Source organism: Agelaius tricolor, unplaced genomic scaffold (genome assembly GCF_023055355.1).
Source record: "Agelaius tricolor isolate 1412-34295 unplaced genomic scaffold, bAgeTri1.0.p SCAF_3, whole genome shotgun sequence".
Taxonomy (NCBI): domain Eukaryota; kingdom Metazoa; phylum Chordata; class Aves; order Passeriformes; family Icteridae; genus Agelaius; species Agelaius tricolor.
This window is the reverse complement of record NW_027269263.1, coordinates 20,686,134-20,705,677: the sequence shown is the minus strand read 5'-3', so window position 1 is coordinate 20,705,677 and position 19,544 is coordinate 20,686,134. Positions and strand designations below refer to the sequence as shown.

General features: G+C 46.0%; 1 protein-coding gene across 3 annotated transcripts in view; it reads right to left on the bottom strand.

Annotated features, from left to right (window-relative positions):
• The window catches only part of SGSM3 (small G protein signaling modulator 3), a 30,895-nt gene that overhangs the window by 4,134 nt on the left and 7,217 nt on the right, over positions 1-19,544 (bottom strand). For all 3 annotated transcript variants that reach the window (XM_071422968.1, XM_071422970.1, XM_071422969.1), the window contains 18 exons: positions 16,934-17,016; positions 15,589-15,674; positions 14,365-14,431; positions 12,785-12,993; positions 12,529-12,636; positions 11,187-11,330; positions 10,606-10,801; positions 10,256-10,401; positions 9,135-9,362; positions 8,224-8,278; positions 3,892-4,019; positions 3,435-3,590; positions 2,865-2,919; positions 2,432-2,481; positions 1,065-1,217; positions 897-967; positions 535-583; positions 242-327 (listed from right to left, as the gene is read on the bottom strand). In XM_071422968.1, coding sequence (XP_071279069.1) covers positions 242-327; positions 535-583; positions 897-967; positions 1,065-1,217; positions 2,432-2,481; positions 2,865-2,919; positions 3,435-3,590; positions 3,892-4,019; positions 8,224-8,278; positions 9,135-9,362; positions 10,256-10,401; positions 10,606-10,801; positions 11,187-11,330; positions 12,529-12,636; positions 12,785-12,993; positions 14,365-14,431; positions 15,589-15,674; positions 16,934-16,940 — 1,994 coding nt within the window. In that variant the 5' untranslated portion in view covers positions 16,941-17,016. The remainder of the gene's footprint in view (positions 1-241; positions 328-534; positions 584-896; positions 968-1,064; positions 1,218-2,431; positions 2,482-2,864; positions 2,920-3,434; positions 3,591-3,891; positions 4,020-8,223; positions 8,279-9,134; positions 9,363-10,255; positions 10,402-10,605; positions 10,802-11,186; positions 11,331-12,528; positions 12,637-12,784; positions 12,994-14,364; positions 14,432-15,588; positions 15,675-16,933; positions 17,017-19,544) is intronic.

Here is a 19,544-nt window from a genome sequence, read left to right as displayed (position 1 = left end):
GAACAGGATAACCCCGTAAACTTGTGTGAGCCACCCCATACAACAGGAGCTCCCTCTTCCAGCAAGAAATCAGGCCAGCCAAATACACAAGGAACAAGTCTCTCCCAGTGGCTGCAGTGAGAGGGGGGAAAAACGATGCTGTGGCCTAAGATTGAAACCACTGCTGTCCTTAAGCCCACTCTGTCCCTTCCCAAGCTCTTTGCAGCCAAAATGCTGAGGGTACCAGGACCAGATGACTCACTTGAGTCCAACACAGATCAGAGAACGAAGCTTCACATCCATCTGTGCATGTGCAGCATCGTGTGTCATGTTCACAGCCTGAACCGCCTGCAGGGAGGGAAGGTGTGGTTACTGCTGGGCAGCCACTTCAGCAACACAGCCAAATGCTCCCCACCCCCATCAGTGCCCCCTGCTACCACCAGAGGGGCTAAGAGAAGGTCTGGGAGACTCTGGAGCATCTCCCTCCAACAGTCTCCACAGGAAACATCCCCAAAGTAGGAGCTGGGCTCTGGCTGGGCTTGGGGCAGCACTCACCCGGTAAAGCAGCTCCTCTGGAGTGAGGACTTTGCCATCTTCATCAAGCCTGTAAAGATCACAGCAGAGACCCAGCTAGCTCCAGTCACCCTGAGCAGATGCAGCACTTTCCTGCTTCATACCCCAACAGCTCTCATGCTACTGCTGAGCCCAGAGGTGCCCCGCAGCCATGAGAGCCAGATACAGACCCAGAATCAAACACAGGGGCCCAGGGGAGGGGACAAGAGCCACTGCCAGCCCAGGTCAGCACAGGCACAGCAGCCTGCTGACACCACACCCACAGGAGCACGGGGCAGACTACGAGCCTTGCCAAGGTGCAGAGCAGCATCAGTTTGATGAGCATGGAGGAGCAGGGCACAGACCTGTAAGTCTTGCAGAGCACAAGGCGAGAATACACGGAGTCAAAGTCCCGTTCCACTTCCCGGCTTGCAGCCTGGAGGAGCAGAAGGACACTCAGCACACCTGCCCTAAACCCACCACCTCAGCCCGCTGGCAACACTGCCCCATGTGCTGGAACTGGGACATCTCACCTCTTCAATGAACAGCCAAGGGTGGCAGGCACCCCCCAGCAGAGATGGCTTCTTCAATCCATGTTCAAATATGGACTTCAAGGCTGGACAGAGTGTGCCGCGCACCAAGTCTGTCACTCCCTCTGTGACAGAGTCATCTCCAGCGATGGAGTACTGAGGAACAGGGAGAGCCAGCTCTCAGGGGGCAGAGCATGGAGGTGATCCACTCACCTACACCTCTGCACAGACCAATTCCACACCCAGGTGCCTGCCAGAACACCCTCCCCACCTCTACCTGTCATGCTCTTGCATAAGGGCCCCTGTTTGCTACTGCAGGGGATCTCCTGAGACCTTTTTGTTCAGGTGGTGCCCAGGAGACCCCACAAGTGACCCCAGCACCAGCCCGGCAGCATTCAGCACACAGGAATGTGATGGTGTGATGCTGACTGAGCTAAGGTGTGGAGAGGGACTTGCACTGAGGTCTCTGGGACTCTGTAAGCTGCTAAAAGTCAAGACAAACAGAACCAAATAGGAATTTCCAGGTCAGGGGGAACACCACTTTGAGGTATCATGCTGACAGTCCGCTAACACCCCCATAAGTGAGATCCTCTCTGTTTCCACAGTTAGGAGCAGAAACCCTGAGCAGCGCGGGACATTTCTGTGCACAGAGAGGTGATCTGCATCTAAGGAGCCCTGAGAGAGGGGGAAGGAAGTGATAGGTCAATACTGACATCTCTCTGGGGGCTTCTCTAGGGGAGCTTGGGTCAGCCTTTCAGCTCTTCCTCACTCCCCAAATGCTGAGAAGAGAGAGAACCAGGCCTTCTCCACTTCCCCTGGAAACTGCTGAGGTCAACAGCTGCTGATGTTTATGTCATGCACACTACCTGAATCTTGAGGACTTCTGAGGAATATTGAAGTATCTGCTATAGATAAGTGCCATCCTATCACTGCCAGCTGTAAGAGGAACTAAGACAGATTGTCCCCTTGGGCACAACTGCTTGGGAAGAATTTACTGTCATGGTCACAAAGCATGTGCAGGATCCATAGGCACAGCCTCAAAGGAGTAAAAGAACACAGGCAGCTGGGAGCAGACAGAAACACTGCCCTGCTTCCTCATCTCTAGGGTCCTTGAAACCCCTTGAATCTCACACAGGTGCCTTGGCAGCCCTCTGGGGCCCTCACTCTCCATTTGGTCAGCGTGAGGAATTTGGGTAAACAGGTTTAGGAAGATAAGCTGCCTGATCACATCACAAAGCACTCAGAGGCCAGAGAAGCAAACAGACTGAAAGAGGGAAATCTATGGCTCTTTTCAGCTGTGTTTTTTTAGTTATGACATAACCCTTTTTTTAAATGTAAAGTTTTTTTGTAATTGTGGGGTTTTTAAGTACCTCTTTACTCCGCTCATCCAAGATCTCCACAAATTTTGCAGGAAACCAACCTACAAAGAGTGAACAAAGAGATGAGCCTGACAAAGATACTGAGAAATCCTTACACAAAGCCCAGTGGGAGCTGAGAAAAAAAATCAGAGTTCACAGGGCCTACCATCAAAGAAGGAAGCAAGCTGCCTCAAAAATCACAACTAAGGCAGCTGCACAAGAAAGCCACTTGCAGGACACTGCCCACATGCAGCAGTGGTGACATGCACCCAACCACCCCAAGTGACCAGGTCACTGCTGCATGACTGCTCTCTTATGTTTCCTTTGCCCCTGGCAGATACTCTGGGGACCTGGCAGAGCCTTTGGTGCCAGAGCAGCTGTTGTAGATGAATGGATGCTCTGCATCTGGCCCCACTCTCCCCAGTGCAACCCATCCTGTTCTCACCTCTCAGTCCATTCAGCTCTCCCACCCAACAGTGTTCATCCTTCTGGGAAATGATCTGAAAAAGAGGGAGTGGAAAATACCAGTTGAAGAGATGCCAGTGGCAGGAGGGGTACAGCTGTCTGACTGTGTGTCCACAATGAGGAACTGCTCTGTTCTCAACTGCTTTGCCAATGTTCTCTTCTCACATAGCCCAGGGCCTTCAAGGACACAAAGCTACTGCAAACATCCTCTTCTCCCCAGTTTTAGATGGGATGCTCACAGTTAAATGCAAATGGATGCTTTTCCAATTCAGTGTGCAGTGTTAAACTGGGACTTGGGTTGGACCAAATCCACCTTTTGCACAGCTGTACAGCAGCCAGGAAAGGGACTTTGTGGTGGCAGCAAGAACAGCCCACAGGACAACACTCACAGGAACACACTGCCTCATTCCCAGGCAGTCCCTAGGAGCACCAGCTGCTCCTCCTGGGCTCCTAGCTGGGCTCTGAGCTTATCTCCTCCCTCCTTTCCCTGCAGGAGAGGTAGCAGAGCATCCCAAACAAGCTGGGCGTGCCTGTCCCCAGGCTGACACACCGTGATGATGTCGTTCTTGCGGAAGCCCAGCTCGTCGTCGTCGTGGCGCTCAAAATCCAGCAGTGCCTTGGCTCGGCGGCGCCGGTTGCGGGAACAGGCCACGTAGTTCTCGTGGTCCCGCTGGTGGCTCTCCATGCTGTAGTCTGGGGTCAGATCCTAGCAGGCACACACAGGAGAGCAGAGAGGAATCAAAGTCCACAGGTCACTCCCAACTGTCTGCCAAAGCTTGCCTGCCCCTGTTCCCAAACCTTTTCCAGCTCCTAGACAGCAGACAACCTCTCAGCACAGCCCTCCACCACAGATGGATTAAGCAAGCCTCACCCTCCAGCCATTACACCTGGCATGTTCTTTCTCAAGCCCACACTTCAAGAGCATTTGAACAGCCCTGTCGTGTGTTGAACACTCAAAACCCACGCCTGGAGCACACAGCAGTGCAGATCCAGCTGTTTCCACTCACAATTATGCAGTTCTTGGGATCCACACACTGGAAGTGCCGTGCCACCTGGAGAATGGCCTCACGCAGGTCAGCCACCAGCTCTGTCTGCTTGATGTTCTTGGCTTTCAGTGCCTCCAGATCATCATCCCCTGGTGGAGCCCATGCAGCCAGAGGGAACACAAGGGAAGTAAAGCAAGTACACGGTATTAATTTTTTTGTTACTGTTAGAAATTACTGGTTCTGAAGAAACCAAAAAAGCCTAACATCAGAAGTACCTAAACTAAGGCAGGCACTTACTGCCAATCTACTAAATAATGTAAATACTACATACCAATTTGACTGCATCAAATTTTAAGGAGATGATACTTCAAACTGCATATGGAACTGGAATATGTCATCTTTGATCTGTCTGGGAAACTCAGCATACCAAGGTACTACTTTAGAGAAGTGTCTATAATATACAGTCAGCTGAAAGGTGGGACACAAGACTGGGGAACTTGCAATAATTCCCTTCAATTGAAATTCTCTTGAAACTGAATCAGGTTTTGGTTGAATTACTTCTGTTATTTGTATAACTCACAGGCTGAGAGCACATTTTTCACTGAGTCTTGGAAAAAATCTGAAAAACCAAGACAGCCCACTTTCCTGTGCCAGTCATGAAGTCAGAGCCACAAGAGACCTCAAACTCCTTAAGAGCCAGACTTCAAATGTTTGGGCTGTACAGAAATGGTCATAAGTCCAAAGTAAAAGTTACCAAAGCATCTTTTAACTATCACTAATCCCCCCAGGAGTTTTGACAGCCTATGTCTATTACCTTATGCAGAAAGATACCTGATGGGATGGATTCTTTAGACAGTTAATGTATCTAAATGCCTTAAACACTGGGTATATGATGTTTGGGAACAATGAAACATTTGCTTATTTTTCTAAAATAATCATTTTGTATTAAATCCAAAGTGCACTTTCATATATCTATCTATATCTATTGCTCCCTCTATAATATACTGAAGATGTGGTAGCTTGATTAACAAAATTAACATTTAAACTGACATATTTTTTCACTGATTTCCAATGTTTGTACAAACACAGCTTTTATTCAGGAGCCAAGTAAATCATTGGCTAGCAAATTATTACTCTGCTTATCTTCTAGCAGCATTATAGAAAACCATATGAATAAAGCATGGCCTGAGCTACAGCTGCTGCAACAGCTATATACACATTAAGCTTCTGCTAATTAAAAACTGATTAAGATTATCTCTTAATCATGTGATCCTAATTAAAAAGACCCAAACTTTAGAAACATAAATAAAAGCACAAATTAGGTATAAAATTACTTTTATAATTGTTTTCTATTTGCTACATTAAATTATTTGAGAGACATCAGATACACAGAACTTAAGAGAAAATTGAACTTTGCTTCTGAACTAGAAAAATTGTGGGGCACAGTTACTCCCAGTCCAAGCAATAAAAAAATAACAAAATCTCCTCCTCTGTATCCAGGGGTAGGTACAGAGCATGCCAGAACTCTCACTATTCAGAGATGCAGAGACTGAAAATAGATAGGTGAGCACACAGATGTCGGGGGTTCCCAGAAATTTCATGCTGCTAAAATAAAATGAGACTAGAGAAGAAACTAAACCACAGCTACACTAGCTCTGTGGGCTTCTCTCATTTACATAGATCATTGATTCTTTCTGTCATCTCTCAGTCCCATCTGGCCAAAACACCGTGCTCTTCTCTCTGTACTCAGATCAATCGTAGCCAAACACAAGCAGGAGATGTGGGGATCAAGTTCCACACTCTCCCACCTTAGAGTGGGCATGGTACAGAGGAAAGTAGCTGGCGTGTCCTCCAGACTCACCTCACTGCACTCAACATGTTCACTTTCAAACTTCAGCACCCACATTTCCAAACAGGAAACCACGCTGCATGATCAGCCACATGTGAGCAGGCTCTACTCTGAGCCTGCAAAGACTGATGGGCTGCACAGCTCTGCACAGGAGGAGCTCTTCTGCATTCCCTTGTTGCAATGCCCACACAACAGGAAAACACCTCTTGCACGATCTGCTCTCCACCAAATAATCTTTCATTATTTCTTTCTCTTCCTGCATTGTAAATCTGGTTCAACTCTTTGAATCTCAACTACACAAAGCCCTGACCAACCTGATCTAGCATAAGCAAGAGTCTGCTTTAAGCAGGAGACTTCGGAATACAGACACTGAGAGGTCTCTTCTAAACAGTGCTCCTGTGATTCTATGACTCCTGCCCAAGTTACTACACATCTGAATTCACCCTAAGGAAGAAGAATTAAGCTCTGGGTAAGCTCTCCTTCCCTCCCAGATGAGGGCTAAGTACCAGTTTTACACAGTAACTATCACAGGCAGCAGACTTTACATTTAGGATTGATTGTCAGTTCCTGGTAGAGGGTGAATTTATCACATACAAGCTTTCCTTCCTCTCACTTGGGTTGAATTTTTCCATTGTGGTAAACTGCTGCAGGATGACAACTTCTCAGTTTTAACCAACATTTTAAATACTAAGAATAATGTTAGGTAAAACACATGATGGTCATTGTACAGAAGCCCCACTGAAATGATAAAACCCTATCGATTATCTCTGTTCTACCACTGATATATTTTGAAACTTGAACCTAAATTTTATCTTTGTGCAAGTGCATAACTCACTATCACCTCCATAAAAATACTCAAACTGTCAAGGAGACTGAGACACAAGATAGGTACATGTGGCAGCCAAGCTCTCTGCCAGTTCAGTCTGTACCAACTGTATGATAACATTACATACAAAAGCTCTGAGTTTAGATTGCACAAGCAACTTTCCTGCGTTTCTTCACTTCTGCATGCTTGACTTTACAGAATCATGGCTTTCCACCATAATTTTTCTATGTAATGCTCTATGTGCTTGTAGGAAACCTGTGACAATATATCAGCTTCCTGGAGAACATCAGAAAAGCTCCTCTCTGGAAAGACCAGTAAAGCCCATTTTTAGATTTATTCAGGCCATTTCAACAACAACAGGAACACTGTTTTAAGCCCTGCAAATTCAGTATGTTGTCTTCTTCCGGAAAAACAATTCCTGTGGTGACATGTGGCAATTTCAAGAAGGCTAGCCAATTTCAAGTAAGGTGATGACACTGAGGTTTACAGCAGAAAGGGCTCTTATGGAGTCAAGAAATAAGTTACTCTTAAACCCCTGCAAAAACTATTCTGACTGTGCCCTTTCTGGACATATGTTGGCTCGGTTCATAAGTGAAGAAAATTAGGAGTCAAAAGCAAGACTTCCCCTTGCTGTTGAAGTAACAACATCAAACTCTCAGAATAAGTAAGGAAAACATAATGATCCTTTCATTTATAATTTTGATGGGTGACACACTCGACATCCTGCCCTGTCTCACATCTTCAGAGATGTTCCTGAACTGAGCAGAGTAAGATCAGAGAGTACCACATCCAGCCTGTGGACTGCATAAGGTCTGCCAGAAAATGTGTTTGACCTGTTGGTGAGTGCAAGAAGGACATTACAGCTGGGCTGAGATGCACCTCCCGTGGTCCACTATTCATGGATTGTCTAACCTAAAATTTACTTTCTGAGCTCAGATCTGTGGGAATCCATAAAATCAGAGGGTTTTGGGAAAGCTGCAAAAGGCAGGCCTCAGAGACAGCAGAACTGTGATTGGAGCTAAGCAGTAGCCTTGAGATAGGTCAGCAGAAAAATTATGTAAAATGTAGAAAAGTAAGGACAAATAGAACAATGGTCTGTGTATTAACGCTTGTCTAGAATAACTCCTTAAGCTACAGAAAGGTTTATCTAGCAAGATATTAGAAGTTTTAAGCTTAATAATGGAGCTCTGTGCATTGTGTTTTAAGGCTTACAAGCAGGTATTGTATTTGAAATAAGCAGGCATTGTTTTAACCAAAGGTACATGTGCTTATAGTAGTTAGATAGAACTACTATCAATATGCTTTTGCTTTGTGTGATTGGTCAAAAAACTTATAAAGGAAGTTGTAACATTAAGTTCTTGGTCTGCTGCCTGGGATGTGAGCTGATGGCATCTTCCCATTGTCATATCATGTAATGAGACTGATGCTGAAAAATATAACAGCTCAAAGCATGTTACACAGCAGTCCCGTCCTGTTCGTGATTTGTACATAGACCCCCAGCCAGCAGTAAGATCAAAGAAATCAAGTAGTAAACTACACTTCTTCCCTCTCATCCTTCAGTTCTGACTCCCCTCTCTCCAATCCCTCTGTCCCAATGTTTCCCTGCTTTGCCTGCTCCCCTCCTCCCTAAGCTGCTCAAGCCACCAACCACACACGAAAGGCACAGGATTGTCCTTACCAAAAAGCAGAGAGGTGATGCCGGATTTCCTGCGCTGAGTCCTGCGTCGCACAATCTGTGGGAGAGGCAACAGAGAACAAAGTGCACACATCAGGACAGATTTCAGAAATAAAATAAAGCAACCCTCCACACCAGTCAGCTCTGGGCAAGCGGTCCTGACAGCTACCACTAGAAGGGGCAGGCCAGTGAACTGGCAGTTTTGGACAGGAGCTGTTCTAGTCCTAATGCATTGAATCAGCTTTACTGCTCCATCTGCTCCATGTTCAATAGGTTATGTATACTTTAATTATTACAAAAGCATAATTGAAGTTCAAGAATCAACCATGATCCATGTAAATAATTTTAACTCTAATTCTATTTGTTGCAAAAAGCAGTTCCATACATGATTGCATATAAATTTCTAAGTGGATGGGTATTACATTTTAGAATTGCCTGAGTGTGTTGTCTGCAACTGTAGATTTTAGTCTAAGATTAAACACTGCTGCATTTTTAATTTGGCCCCTCAAAAGCAGCTGCTGCTGTTTTTTGACTCTACCTTCCAAGGTTATTTTAGTGTACCAGTTTCTTACTAATGGATTTAATTCAGTTCCTACTCTGTGTGCTTCAAGCAAATTCTGCCAAAAGCATATGTTGTTTCTTTTAGTTTCTATTAATGAAATGCATCACATTTCATCATCACTCTCATGAATGATAATTACAATCAGTGCTAATATCCATTTCATCTGGGGATTTATCAACCAGGACAGAACTGGCAGCACATAATTGGTATAGGACTTCCCAGTACATTTTCTTCACTGGCTAACAATTATCCTGGAACCAAAAATCCTCTAAAACAGGAGGACCTCCTGCTCCCAAATGGTAATTGGGTGGGAATCTGTAAGGCATGGTAAACAGGGACCCTGTGCACCCACTTTGGACAGGTTGTTGACAGTGGTGCTGGAGTTGAGCAGCTGCCCCTGCTCAGCAATGAGGTAGGCCAGGTGTTTGCGGCGCTGCGTCTCCACGGCCACGTCGGTCAGCGAGCCAGCCACGCGCATGGCCTCTCGCAGCAGCACATCCGCATCTTCGATCTGGCTCGGGATGTCTGACAGCGTGTTGAAGATCGAGGCAGAGTTCTCGGACTGGATCAGCTCATCCTCCTGCAACAACACAGACATTTTTACTTCATGGAGGGGTGAGCATGACAACTGTGCTCCTGAGGCTTCTAGATGCAGTTTTACATTCCCAGTACAGACTGGGCAGGTAAAACTAGAAAATTCCATAAAAAAACCTTCAACAGGAAAAGTCCTAGTTACTTTTGAGAGGGGAACAGCATCTTCTACTGCTCTACTGCACTCTCCTCCAAGAATTCTAGCTGGCATTTTTTTGAATCACAGCATTCACCATTGAAATGAAATCAAATCAGCACAGAAAACCAAACTCAAACCTGTTCTGCACCAATCACTGGGACTAGTCACAGCAGGGATCTTGCTAGGAATAAGAGAATGGGAGGTGTACGCTAGAGCACTATGTCAAATTGTGTTCCACCTCACCCTTACTCCCGTCAGGATCGACCTTGCCCTTCACACAGCAAACTGGATACAAAATTGTTTTTCACATAGAAAAGGAAAAGATCAGGCCAGCCAAATCAAACACAGTCATCTCTTAGAGCATTCAAGCAATACCATCCAAAACTTCCCAGATGATCACAACTTTGGCTTTCTCTTTCCTCCCAGATTGTGCAAAATCAAGAGGTATCTCAGTTTTGGTTTAGATAAGATGGACCCTCAGGTTGGGATCTAGACTGATTAGAGGGTGGCAGCTGCAAGGTTTAATTATGTGGAAACAAATGAGGTATGCACAGGAAACAGCAATCTCTAATTTCTGTGAAGTGCCTTAGAAGTTTTTCACAGCCTCCAGTTCTGAAGGCAGCGCACATCGTCTTCCCTAACACACTTCCAAACCACATACAGAAAGAGGATACAAAACCTTCTTGTCCCTAAATCTCAGAATTAAACACTGAAGTACAATAAAGGAGGAAGTTGGGAATTACCTTCATACTTAGCATGCCCAAAGTGACTTGGAACAGCACCAGAGAGCCCTCGTAGAAGAAGAGGTCCCAAATACGCAGCAGCAGCTTGATGTGGACAACACTAGCAAAAGAGGTGAGGAACCAGTGCAAGGTGATCAGGGAGAGCTCTGTGAACAGAGACATGGAAAATAATCACAACAGAGGAAGTCAGTCTGCCAGTGAAGGTGGACTCTCCTAAGGGCTTTCCTCCATGCATTGCCTCCAGGGTCAGGAGGTTTGCTCCTCTCCCTGATGCTCCCCTTTGTAAAAAAAAAACAATGCTCTTTGTCTGCATGTCACCCTGGCAAGAAATTTCTAGGGCACACTTTTACCAATGTCGTGCTCCTGTAGCAGCTTGTCCAGGCGGGGCAAGTACTGCACGATGAGCTGCCGCAGGACACGCTGGTCTGTCTGCACGCCCATGAGGGTGGTGCTGAAGTAGGAGGCAGGAACCAATTCCTCAATGATAGCACACATCATCCAGAAGGCATCTTCCTCCTCCAAGAAGAGCAGCAGAGAGGCAGCCACCTAGGATTTTGAAGGAAGAAAAACTGCATGTTCTAAGAGTAGAACTCTTTCCCCACTTTCTCAGATGGAGAGATGGATCAGTATTTAGGTGACAAAAATCTTCCTTCTGCAGGAGCTCTACTGCAGTCTCCACTGAAGGGATTTCTCCTCAGTATAATGACTGCCCCCTCCCCAACAGATGGATCTAAGTCTTCTGTATCTTTGGGTGTATGGTGCTATTCTGCTCTCCCTTCCTAAGGAAAAGTCTTCCAGGTGGAAGGGGTTTCTCTTCAGCTCACCTGGAGACCACAGCATCTGGCAGCACTACCTCAAATCATTCACGCTCTGGTGTAGCAGCCAGAGACAAACTGATTCCTATCACAAAGACACTCTGAAAGCAGGTTACCATGCCAGTGCCCTGACAATATCCAATGTCTGGGTAGAGCCAGGCAAGTCCTCGTAGTATCCTGCGCAGCCGTGGCACCCCGATGCTGTTCATGTTGGAGAAGCAGGCGTTGCTGGGCATTGTGCGTAGCAAGTCCTTTTCAATCTGTCAGGCAGCCATAAACAAGGACAGAATCAGTTTGCCACATCTGAAAAACTGCCTTCAGCTCTCTGCACTTCCCCCTGCCCCCTGCCTCAGGGAACTCTGCCTCCCCACACACACCCGTAAGTCCTCAGGCACCAAAGAAGATGTCCCTGTCCAAGCATCTGGGGTCAGTTTAACAGCCTTCACTGACATGTAGGAAAATGCCAGTGCAGACAGTGGCTTGTCAAATCCCTAGAAATACTTGCCTAAACTCAGACCCTAGTTTCACCACTGACAATAGGAAACATACACTAGTTGGGAATGACATCTGCTTGGATTTCAAGCACAGCTTCCCAAAGAATGTATTCCAGAGAAAAACCAACAACCTGGCCAAATCCATGAGGTCAAAGGAAGAGGGAAAACACCCTTTAACAGTCTTTAATAGATGTTCAGAAACTTTGTGTTTGAGGGAACAAAGACAGGCCCTGAAAGCGGCTGCCACAACAGAGTTGCATCTGTCAACGTTTCATCCTTCCCTTCCCTCAGTGATTATGAGAATGTTTGCTGAGATGCAATTGCAGCATTTTTCTTATCATGGCAGGGAGCTCCTGTGCCTTCAGCCTAGGCTGCAGTACAAGTCAGCAGTCACCAGATATCATAGCAATGGGCCCCTGCTAGGTAATTATTAGCATTGACTCCATGATTCACAGAGGGCTGATCAATCTATCTTTATTAAGAAATCCATTGCTTTTATAGACAGTTATGATACACGTGTACTTGACTGGTCATTTAATTAAAACATCATCCCCATTGCCTAATTAGGAAACCACCCTTTGGTAAACCAATCTCCATAACACATTCCACATGTTCACAACAACACCTGCAGCAAGTTAAGATAAGAATTGTTTCTCATTCTTTTCTCTGTTCTTCTCACAGCCTTTTCCCAGAAAGGCCTGGGAAAATTGTCTGTTGCTGTATGTGGCCAGAGAGCTGCTGCCACATTTTCTAAACCTTTTCCTGCTGTCCTCTGAAAGAGCAGAGGAGATAATTGTTTTTCCTCAAAACAGAGGAGAAATATGCCCCACAGGATTAAGCTTTAGCAGGATTTAACCACACATCCTCTCAACTGCCCCTGCTGCAGGTGTCAGGCAGGCACCCCATCCTCCTCACACAGAAAATCCTGCCCTTCGTCCCACTGAGCACTTGAAGGATCTCCTACCTGTTTGGCAGCAATGGTTTCATCGTTAGAGCTGTTTTTCACGATATCTCGATACGACATCTCTGAGTTCCTCTTCTTCTGCAAAGCCCCTGAAAGGCGCATCCACAGCTGGGGGGACAGGGTGAACAGAGACAGAAGTCACTCAGCCACAGAAAGCCATAATCTGGCACCCTCTCAAGTGCCATCTCAAGAGATCCCATTCCGTGATCTCTCACTCCAGGCAGGAGTGCCTGCCCAGAACAGGCAGCACTCTCACCTGTGGCCTCATGCTATGTGGGATGCCGGCGAGCACCAGGGAGCGCAGCTTGTCTGAATGTGGCAGGGTGACCTCAATTTTGTCCCAGGTGAGGTCACCCACATCATGGTTGTGTGTGAATTCCAGATGAGCCTGCCACTTAAGCCTCTGCTGTGGCTCCTCTGTCAGTGGGACCCCCAGAAGCTTGCTGGAGTTTGGCTCAGCACCATCTGCTTCAGCAAAGGGAAGAGAAAGAAATGGAAACAAGTGAGAGAGGGAACAGGAGAGGAAATGAACACACGGCAGGGTGGGGAATAGGATGGCCATCTGAAAAAAGCACATTCAAAACATTCATATCTTCCAGTCAGAGCATGGAAAGGCAAAGGTTGGTTTCTAACTGCCCACTCCATGCAGCAAATTTTATGGTCATAAGCAGAAGGCTTGGGACCTTGAGAACTAAAGAAGCTGTCAGCAGGCTTCTAGTCTCTACTTACTCATGATTTAGACCACAGTGTAGCTGGAATTAAACAAGATCCTGGCAGCAGTCATCCTGCTGGGTTTTGTAAGGATCTGTAAATCAGGCTGACAAAAGCATAGCAAGCCTCAGAGCTGGAAAGCAGAAGCTATATGCTCATGGAAGTAATGAGGTGCAAAATGTTAACTTTGGGGATATTTAATCACCAAAAATGCTTTAATAAGGACACTTCCAAATTCACAATGAGAGAGCACCTTAACCTGAGGCTGGCTTCCTAAAATAGATACTTTAGCACAAGGACAGGTTTGACATAAGGCACTCTGTCCTTCATCATATAATACATCCCAGCAATGCACTCCAAATCTTTCTGCTGATTTTATAATGCACAGATGTTCTGGCTGAAAAAAAAATCACTGTGTTCTGTCCTCATCTTCAGGTCATTGCTTCAAAGAGGATCCTCCATGACTCAAGGTGTCTCAGGGCACACATGCAAACAACTTCTGCCCTTACACTATATAGCCTGAGCCCTAGGAATGACCCCCAGAGCACATGAAACAATTCCTACATCTCCTACTTCTTTCTCTTCCTCTTTGCTAAGGCAGCCAGCTCTTGTAGTTTAATGCTCAGCTTCAACAGCACTCCATGCCTCCTTCTATGTGGTTGTCTGCCTCCGTAGCTTGCAGAAAAACTAGGATGTAGGTTTTTCCCCTACAATTTGCCCTACACCTTGCTTGAGATGCTGAGGTGGGCAGAACATACCACCTCTTTCCTTGGCTATGAGTTTTTCAGCAGACAGCACATTTCACTGTGCCTGCTATGACCCCTTACAGTGCTACTGAACACAATGGAGATCCCACTGTGAACTGGGAAAGTTGCCCTTCTCCAACATGCAGCTGCTAATGGAAATGGTAACTCCTCAAATTTTCTCCCTCTTCCCCATGGCACAGCATAAGGTAATGGAAATGATTGCTGCACGGTCTATGCTCTGAACTTGATTACAAATAGCAGGATACAGAAACAGGTGGGTAGACAAGACTTAGCACAGAATGGATGTAAAATCCTGCCACACTTGAAAGCATGGAAGGGCTGAACACAATGCAAGTGGGAGGGACGGGACTGGTTTTACCTTCCTTGTCAACTCGGAAACCGAATTCATCATAACGGAACTCCGGCTGCTCGACGGATTCTTCTTTCTGGGAGATGTGAGGAAGGAAAACAGACATTTTCAGCAGTTTATCACTGAATAACCAGAGACACATAGATATTGCCTCATCCCACCACTGCCCACTCTGTGTCCTTTGAGCAACTAGACCCCTTGCCCCTTAATTTTTAAAGCCTCCCACCACAATTCCCAGCTGAGGAGACGTTGCCTGCCATTCCCATTTTGACTTTTCCATGGGAAAAAACTATACAGATTTTCCCAGCAGGACTTGAGCTCAGCATCTTATCAAGATCAGAACTGCTCACCTGGAGGTGAGCACAGCCCTCCTCACGGACTGAGGAATATACACACACCAGCTAAAGTGGCCTCTACTGCCTGCATCACTAATACACAGCTGTCCTTCCTGTTACCTCTGCACACACACTGCAAACTCAGCTCCCTGCACCACTCCATCTTCTGCCTGTTGCTCTCAAATTTCTTTTGAAAGGCAGCAGGAAAAACTGGGATTTGCACCTGTGATGCAAGTCCAAATTATAGGCCAAAAAAAGTTAAGGTCCATGACCCAAATCTCAACCTTCCTCATCTGTGCTCATGGTTGGCATTGGGGTGTACTGGGGGATACACACTGGAGATTACCTCCAAGATTTTTTTAGGAGTAAACACCTACTGCTCTCTCCCCTTTCCTGCAAGCCCACCTGCACCTCCTGTGGGGATTCTTGCATACGCTGCAACCAGGCAGCACCTAAGAAACAAGAAGCACTGCCAAAATACCTCCAACAAAAAGCTTGAATCTGCTATCAGCAAACACTGTGGCTAAATTACAAAATTCCACAGCTGCTTCCTTCCTTCCTGCTCTACCCACCTGGTGACAAGCATTTCCTGCCATGCACAAGCCATCCAGAGTAGCTTGATGATGACAGTGGCTCCCTGAGGGTGTCAACATTTTTACAGTGGAGCAATAGTTGCAAAACAGCAGGGAAATAATTCACAGAAGTTTCTTTGTGCTCTGCAAGATCCTCTTGCAAAAGGATGCAACCACAAAACATGTGAAGTCCATAACCAAAGCACTGGAGGAAAAGTGCACCTCTCTCTCCTTTTCCCTGTGGTTTTCAGAAACCACCAGAAGCCACCAGGTTCGCTCTACTTTTGCAGAGCCAGAGAACGTCCTCACCCTGTCCCACACTGTACCTGTGTGTATTTTGCCAGGATCTCCTGAGGCCAAATGCTGGGTGTGAGTGCTGAGAAGGGACCCCCAGCAGAGGGAGTGTGATGGCCTAAACAGAAAGAGATCAACACATAGCAGTGAAAATCTGGAAGAACATTCTTGGAAGATACACATTCCTTACAGACTGTTCCAGCATGGGAAGGACTCATTCATCAGTTTGTTGCTACTGCTACTCTAAACATTGAGGCAGCTCCCACTTCACCAGGGAAGCCAGTAATTTCAGATGTTTTGTTCTTTTTTTTATTGAGCAAAAGAGGCAAAAGGGCCAAATGGAGTTATCTCTAAGAAAGCAATTCTTAGGGAAGAGAAATAGTTCCATGGCATCACATGATCACTCACCTGCTTGGAAAAGCTGTGTGATCAGCAACAAGACAGGGATATTATCACCAAATAAATATTATTTTGCAGAAGTAAATTCCTGTTATGGACCAGCACCAGCAGAACTCCAGAGTTCCCTGAAACTGTCACTCAGGCACCAGAATGAAAAATCAGAGCCCTCAGAAAGATGCTCAACTGCTCTCTTTTTTTCCCAAGGGGCTGGGATATTGTCAGATCATGTATAGAGAGATGCAGCAACCAAAGTATGCCTATAACCTTGGTATTTTGTGTTCAAGACAAGCACCCTTCCAGTCTCAGGTAGAGTCCCAGTGAACAGCTTCCCTTGGAATACAAGCAGCCATCAAGTCTCGCAATTGAAGCAGATAAACAACAGAAAGTCTTCTATTGTTCTCTCAGCAAGACAAAGGTTTACCTGGCCTTGAAGCACAGTCTCCCCCAGGGTTATGTGCCCTGAAATAACCAGCTTGACCAGGAAGGTCTAGAAAAAAGTACAGGGTGGGAAAGTTGGCTTCTCTAAGAAGACTGCCTAGTTTTAGGAAAGCTTCTATCTCAGAAGTCCACAACTGAACTCCAGTTATTCTTCAGCATTCTGCCTGTCCTAGAGCTACCATTGTACAGCAAAAATCTCTCACAGTCATTGTGAGCCACTCACTTTGGGGGAAGTGCTGGGGGGAGAACAGAATCAAGCAAATCTTAAGGAAAAATGGGGAAGGCAGAACACATTTCAACTTCCTTCTTCCTCTCTGTACAATGTCTGAAAAAGCTTCTACATTGTAAAAGAAGGAACTGAGTTCACCCTGAGTGAAAAATGCTCCTGGGTCACAAAGTTTCCTGTCTCTCAATCTGACCAGAAAGTATGTTCATGTAAAGAATGGATCTTGGAACCAGAAACCTTTGTTATGAAGTTTCAGCTGAAGACAGAGCAAGGAAGGAAATGAGAAGATACTGTGTCAATTTCTGTGTGCTCACCTGACATTGCACTAGGCAAGGCTGAGTGCCACAGGTGTCAGCAGGTCCAGAAATGCTGTCCACAGAGGTGAGATGCTACACTCCTGTTATAAAAAGAAAAAAAGGGTGACGAGAGAATTCAATTAACATCCAAGAACATGGTGGAGGACTGACAGACCCATCACATACAACTTCCTCATGTGAAAATTAAATTCCTTAGTATACAAGAAATAAATTCCAGAGACTGGAATTTCCTTTTGGTTTCATACCTACTGACCAGCTAGAAAGAGCACACTGTCATTTGCCAAATTTCTTGTGGAAATAACAGCATTGGTTGAAAGAATGTCAAAAAAGCATTGGTTGAAAGAATGTCAATGCTGGTTGAAAGAATGTCAAAAAACAAGTCAATTTTTAACAATTTTTCCATTGCATATTGGGACTCCTTTATTTAATGATGTAAACTAAGAAAAGAGCCCACACATCATCATTCTCTGAAGACACTGACCATGGAGAAGGGACAGGAGTGGTAAAAAGGGTTTAAAGGGTAATCATTAGATGCTCTAAGTCCAAAAGAGACTAGGAGTAGCACCACAAAGCACAGGAGTAAAGTGTGTAGGGCTGCAGAATACAAGTCCCTGAAGCATGTGGATGTAGACAAGACACTATCAAGTACCTCTGCAATGAGTCACAAACCAGGCTCCTCTGAACTAAATCAGGCAATAGAGTTCCCCTCCTTGCTTTCCTGACACTAGTTAACAGCATATTTTTATAGGGATTTCTACGGGGATTTCCAGGAAAACAATGGAATACTTCAGTAATCAGAGAGATTCTGGACTTTAAGATCAACCTTACAATTTGTGTGTGGGAGACAGCAAGAGCCACCTCTACCAAGCAGATAAAGCCAGTGCTGGGATAGATCAGTCACACTTCCTTGGGAAAGAACCTGGGAGAAACTAACATTTGCACACCTAGGATGGCTTTTCCAGCTTCCCTTTTCATTAAAGCTACTTATGACTGTAAGCTGCTAAAAGGAGGAACCCAGGGATTCATCCCACAGGCCCTATCCAAGTTGTTTCACAGTTCTGATTACTACAAGGTTATATGGTCTTTGCATCTCAGTGAACTTTCCAGTGAGCACCTGCAGCCAGGAAGTGATTTGCTACAGCACTCCAAGATAAGCAGATGCACACCACTGCAAAAGCATAGAAAGCATCTCTGTCTGGGAACACAAATGATAAGGTTTCCTCCTTATGGATTTAAACAGCTCTCTGCCTGAGAAAGGCCAGAAAGGATGAGCAGACACTCTGATCCATTCTGACACTAAAGCTTATGGCAAAAAGAATCGCAAACAAACAAACAAACAAACAAACAAAAAATTCAGCTTTTGTTTCTGAGAAGTAGTTTTGTCCACAGGATGGTCAGTTGCATGTCCACCAGTTCTGTAAATGTTTGTGGGTTCTTCCCTACACTCCAGTCCATTTGTTCCCTTAGCACCAACTCTTCTCTTAGTAGTTGAAGACATAGCAAAAATTACAAAATGAGCATCTGCATGCTCATATTACATGGGAACACACAGAGCATGCACCCCAAGCAGGTAGATTGGCTGACATTACTTACTTCAACACTGCTGTGAATGGATTTTGATGTTTTTTTCACTGCCTTGCAACCATGGCTGCTCTGTTCCTGAGCCTGCAAGGTGTCCTCTTCCCCTGCCTTCTCTCAGCCCAGTTAACCCTGTTTCCAATGGCCTTTATTAGGAATGCAGTCACCACATGGTATGTGTGCCATGCTTGTCATTGCCTGTGCTCTGAATCCACCCTGAGTGCCTTGAGCTTGTGAGTAGAGCTTCCCCATAGCCACTGTTAACCTTCATTGCATGTACAACACTGCTGACACAACCTGCTGTGGAGCAGCCAGGCCAGGGTGTCAGGCACGTGGCTGAGAAAAAAGCTCCTAATAAGGGAATTAACCACAGTGCTTGCAAACAGGGCAGAGAGTGCTCAGTTAGTGTCTCCTTGTCCCAATACAGGTGTAGCAGATGGAACGCCCTCCCTTGTCCATGTCATCACGCCCTGGCCTCTACCTTGCTGGGGATCACTCCCCTGCCTGCTCTCCTATCCCTGACATTAGAGCACTGAACATGGTAGGCAGGTTTTTCCTGCCCCTGGTTCCCATAGAAACCTTCCTGCAAGCACCCATCTGGGACAGAGGCCAGAGAGAGTGTGAGGCTCACCTTGCTGCTGACATGGCTGTGCAGAAGGGCAGGGTGAGCAGCAGGAATCACACCAAGGGAAGGTTCCTGCTGTGGCACACAGAGACACTGCCCTGGGCACTGCCCTCAGAGCCAGGTGTCTCTGAGAGAAGGTGCTGAGGCCACTGAACCAGCCCTTCCAGCATCAGAGGAACGGGGAAGAAAGTTCCCTGACACAGCCAGGCACCACCTAGTGTGAGCCAGGAGGAGGAGGAGGAAAAGATCTGACACATGGGATTGACATAGTAAGGTCTTTCCTTTGACTGAGGGATATAAACCTAAAGCAACTCTCTAGCCAGGAGATAGCAAGTAACAAAAGAAGCTCCACAAAGCTTGTGAAACCACGTGTGTGAAGTTGCTGTTATTTGCAACGTACACACT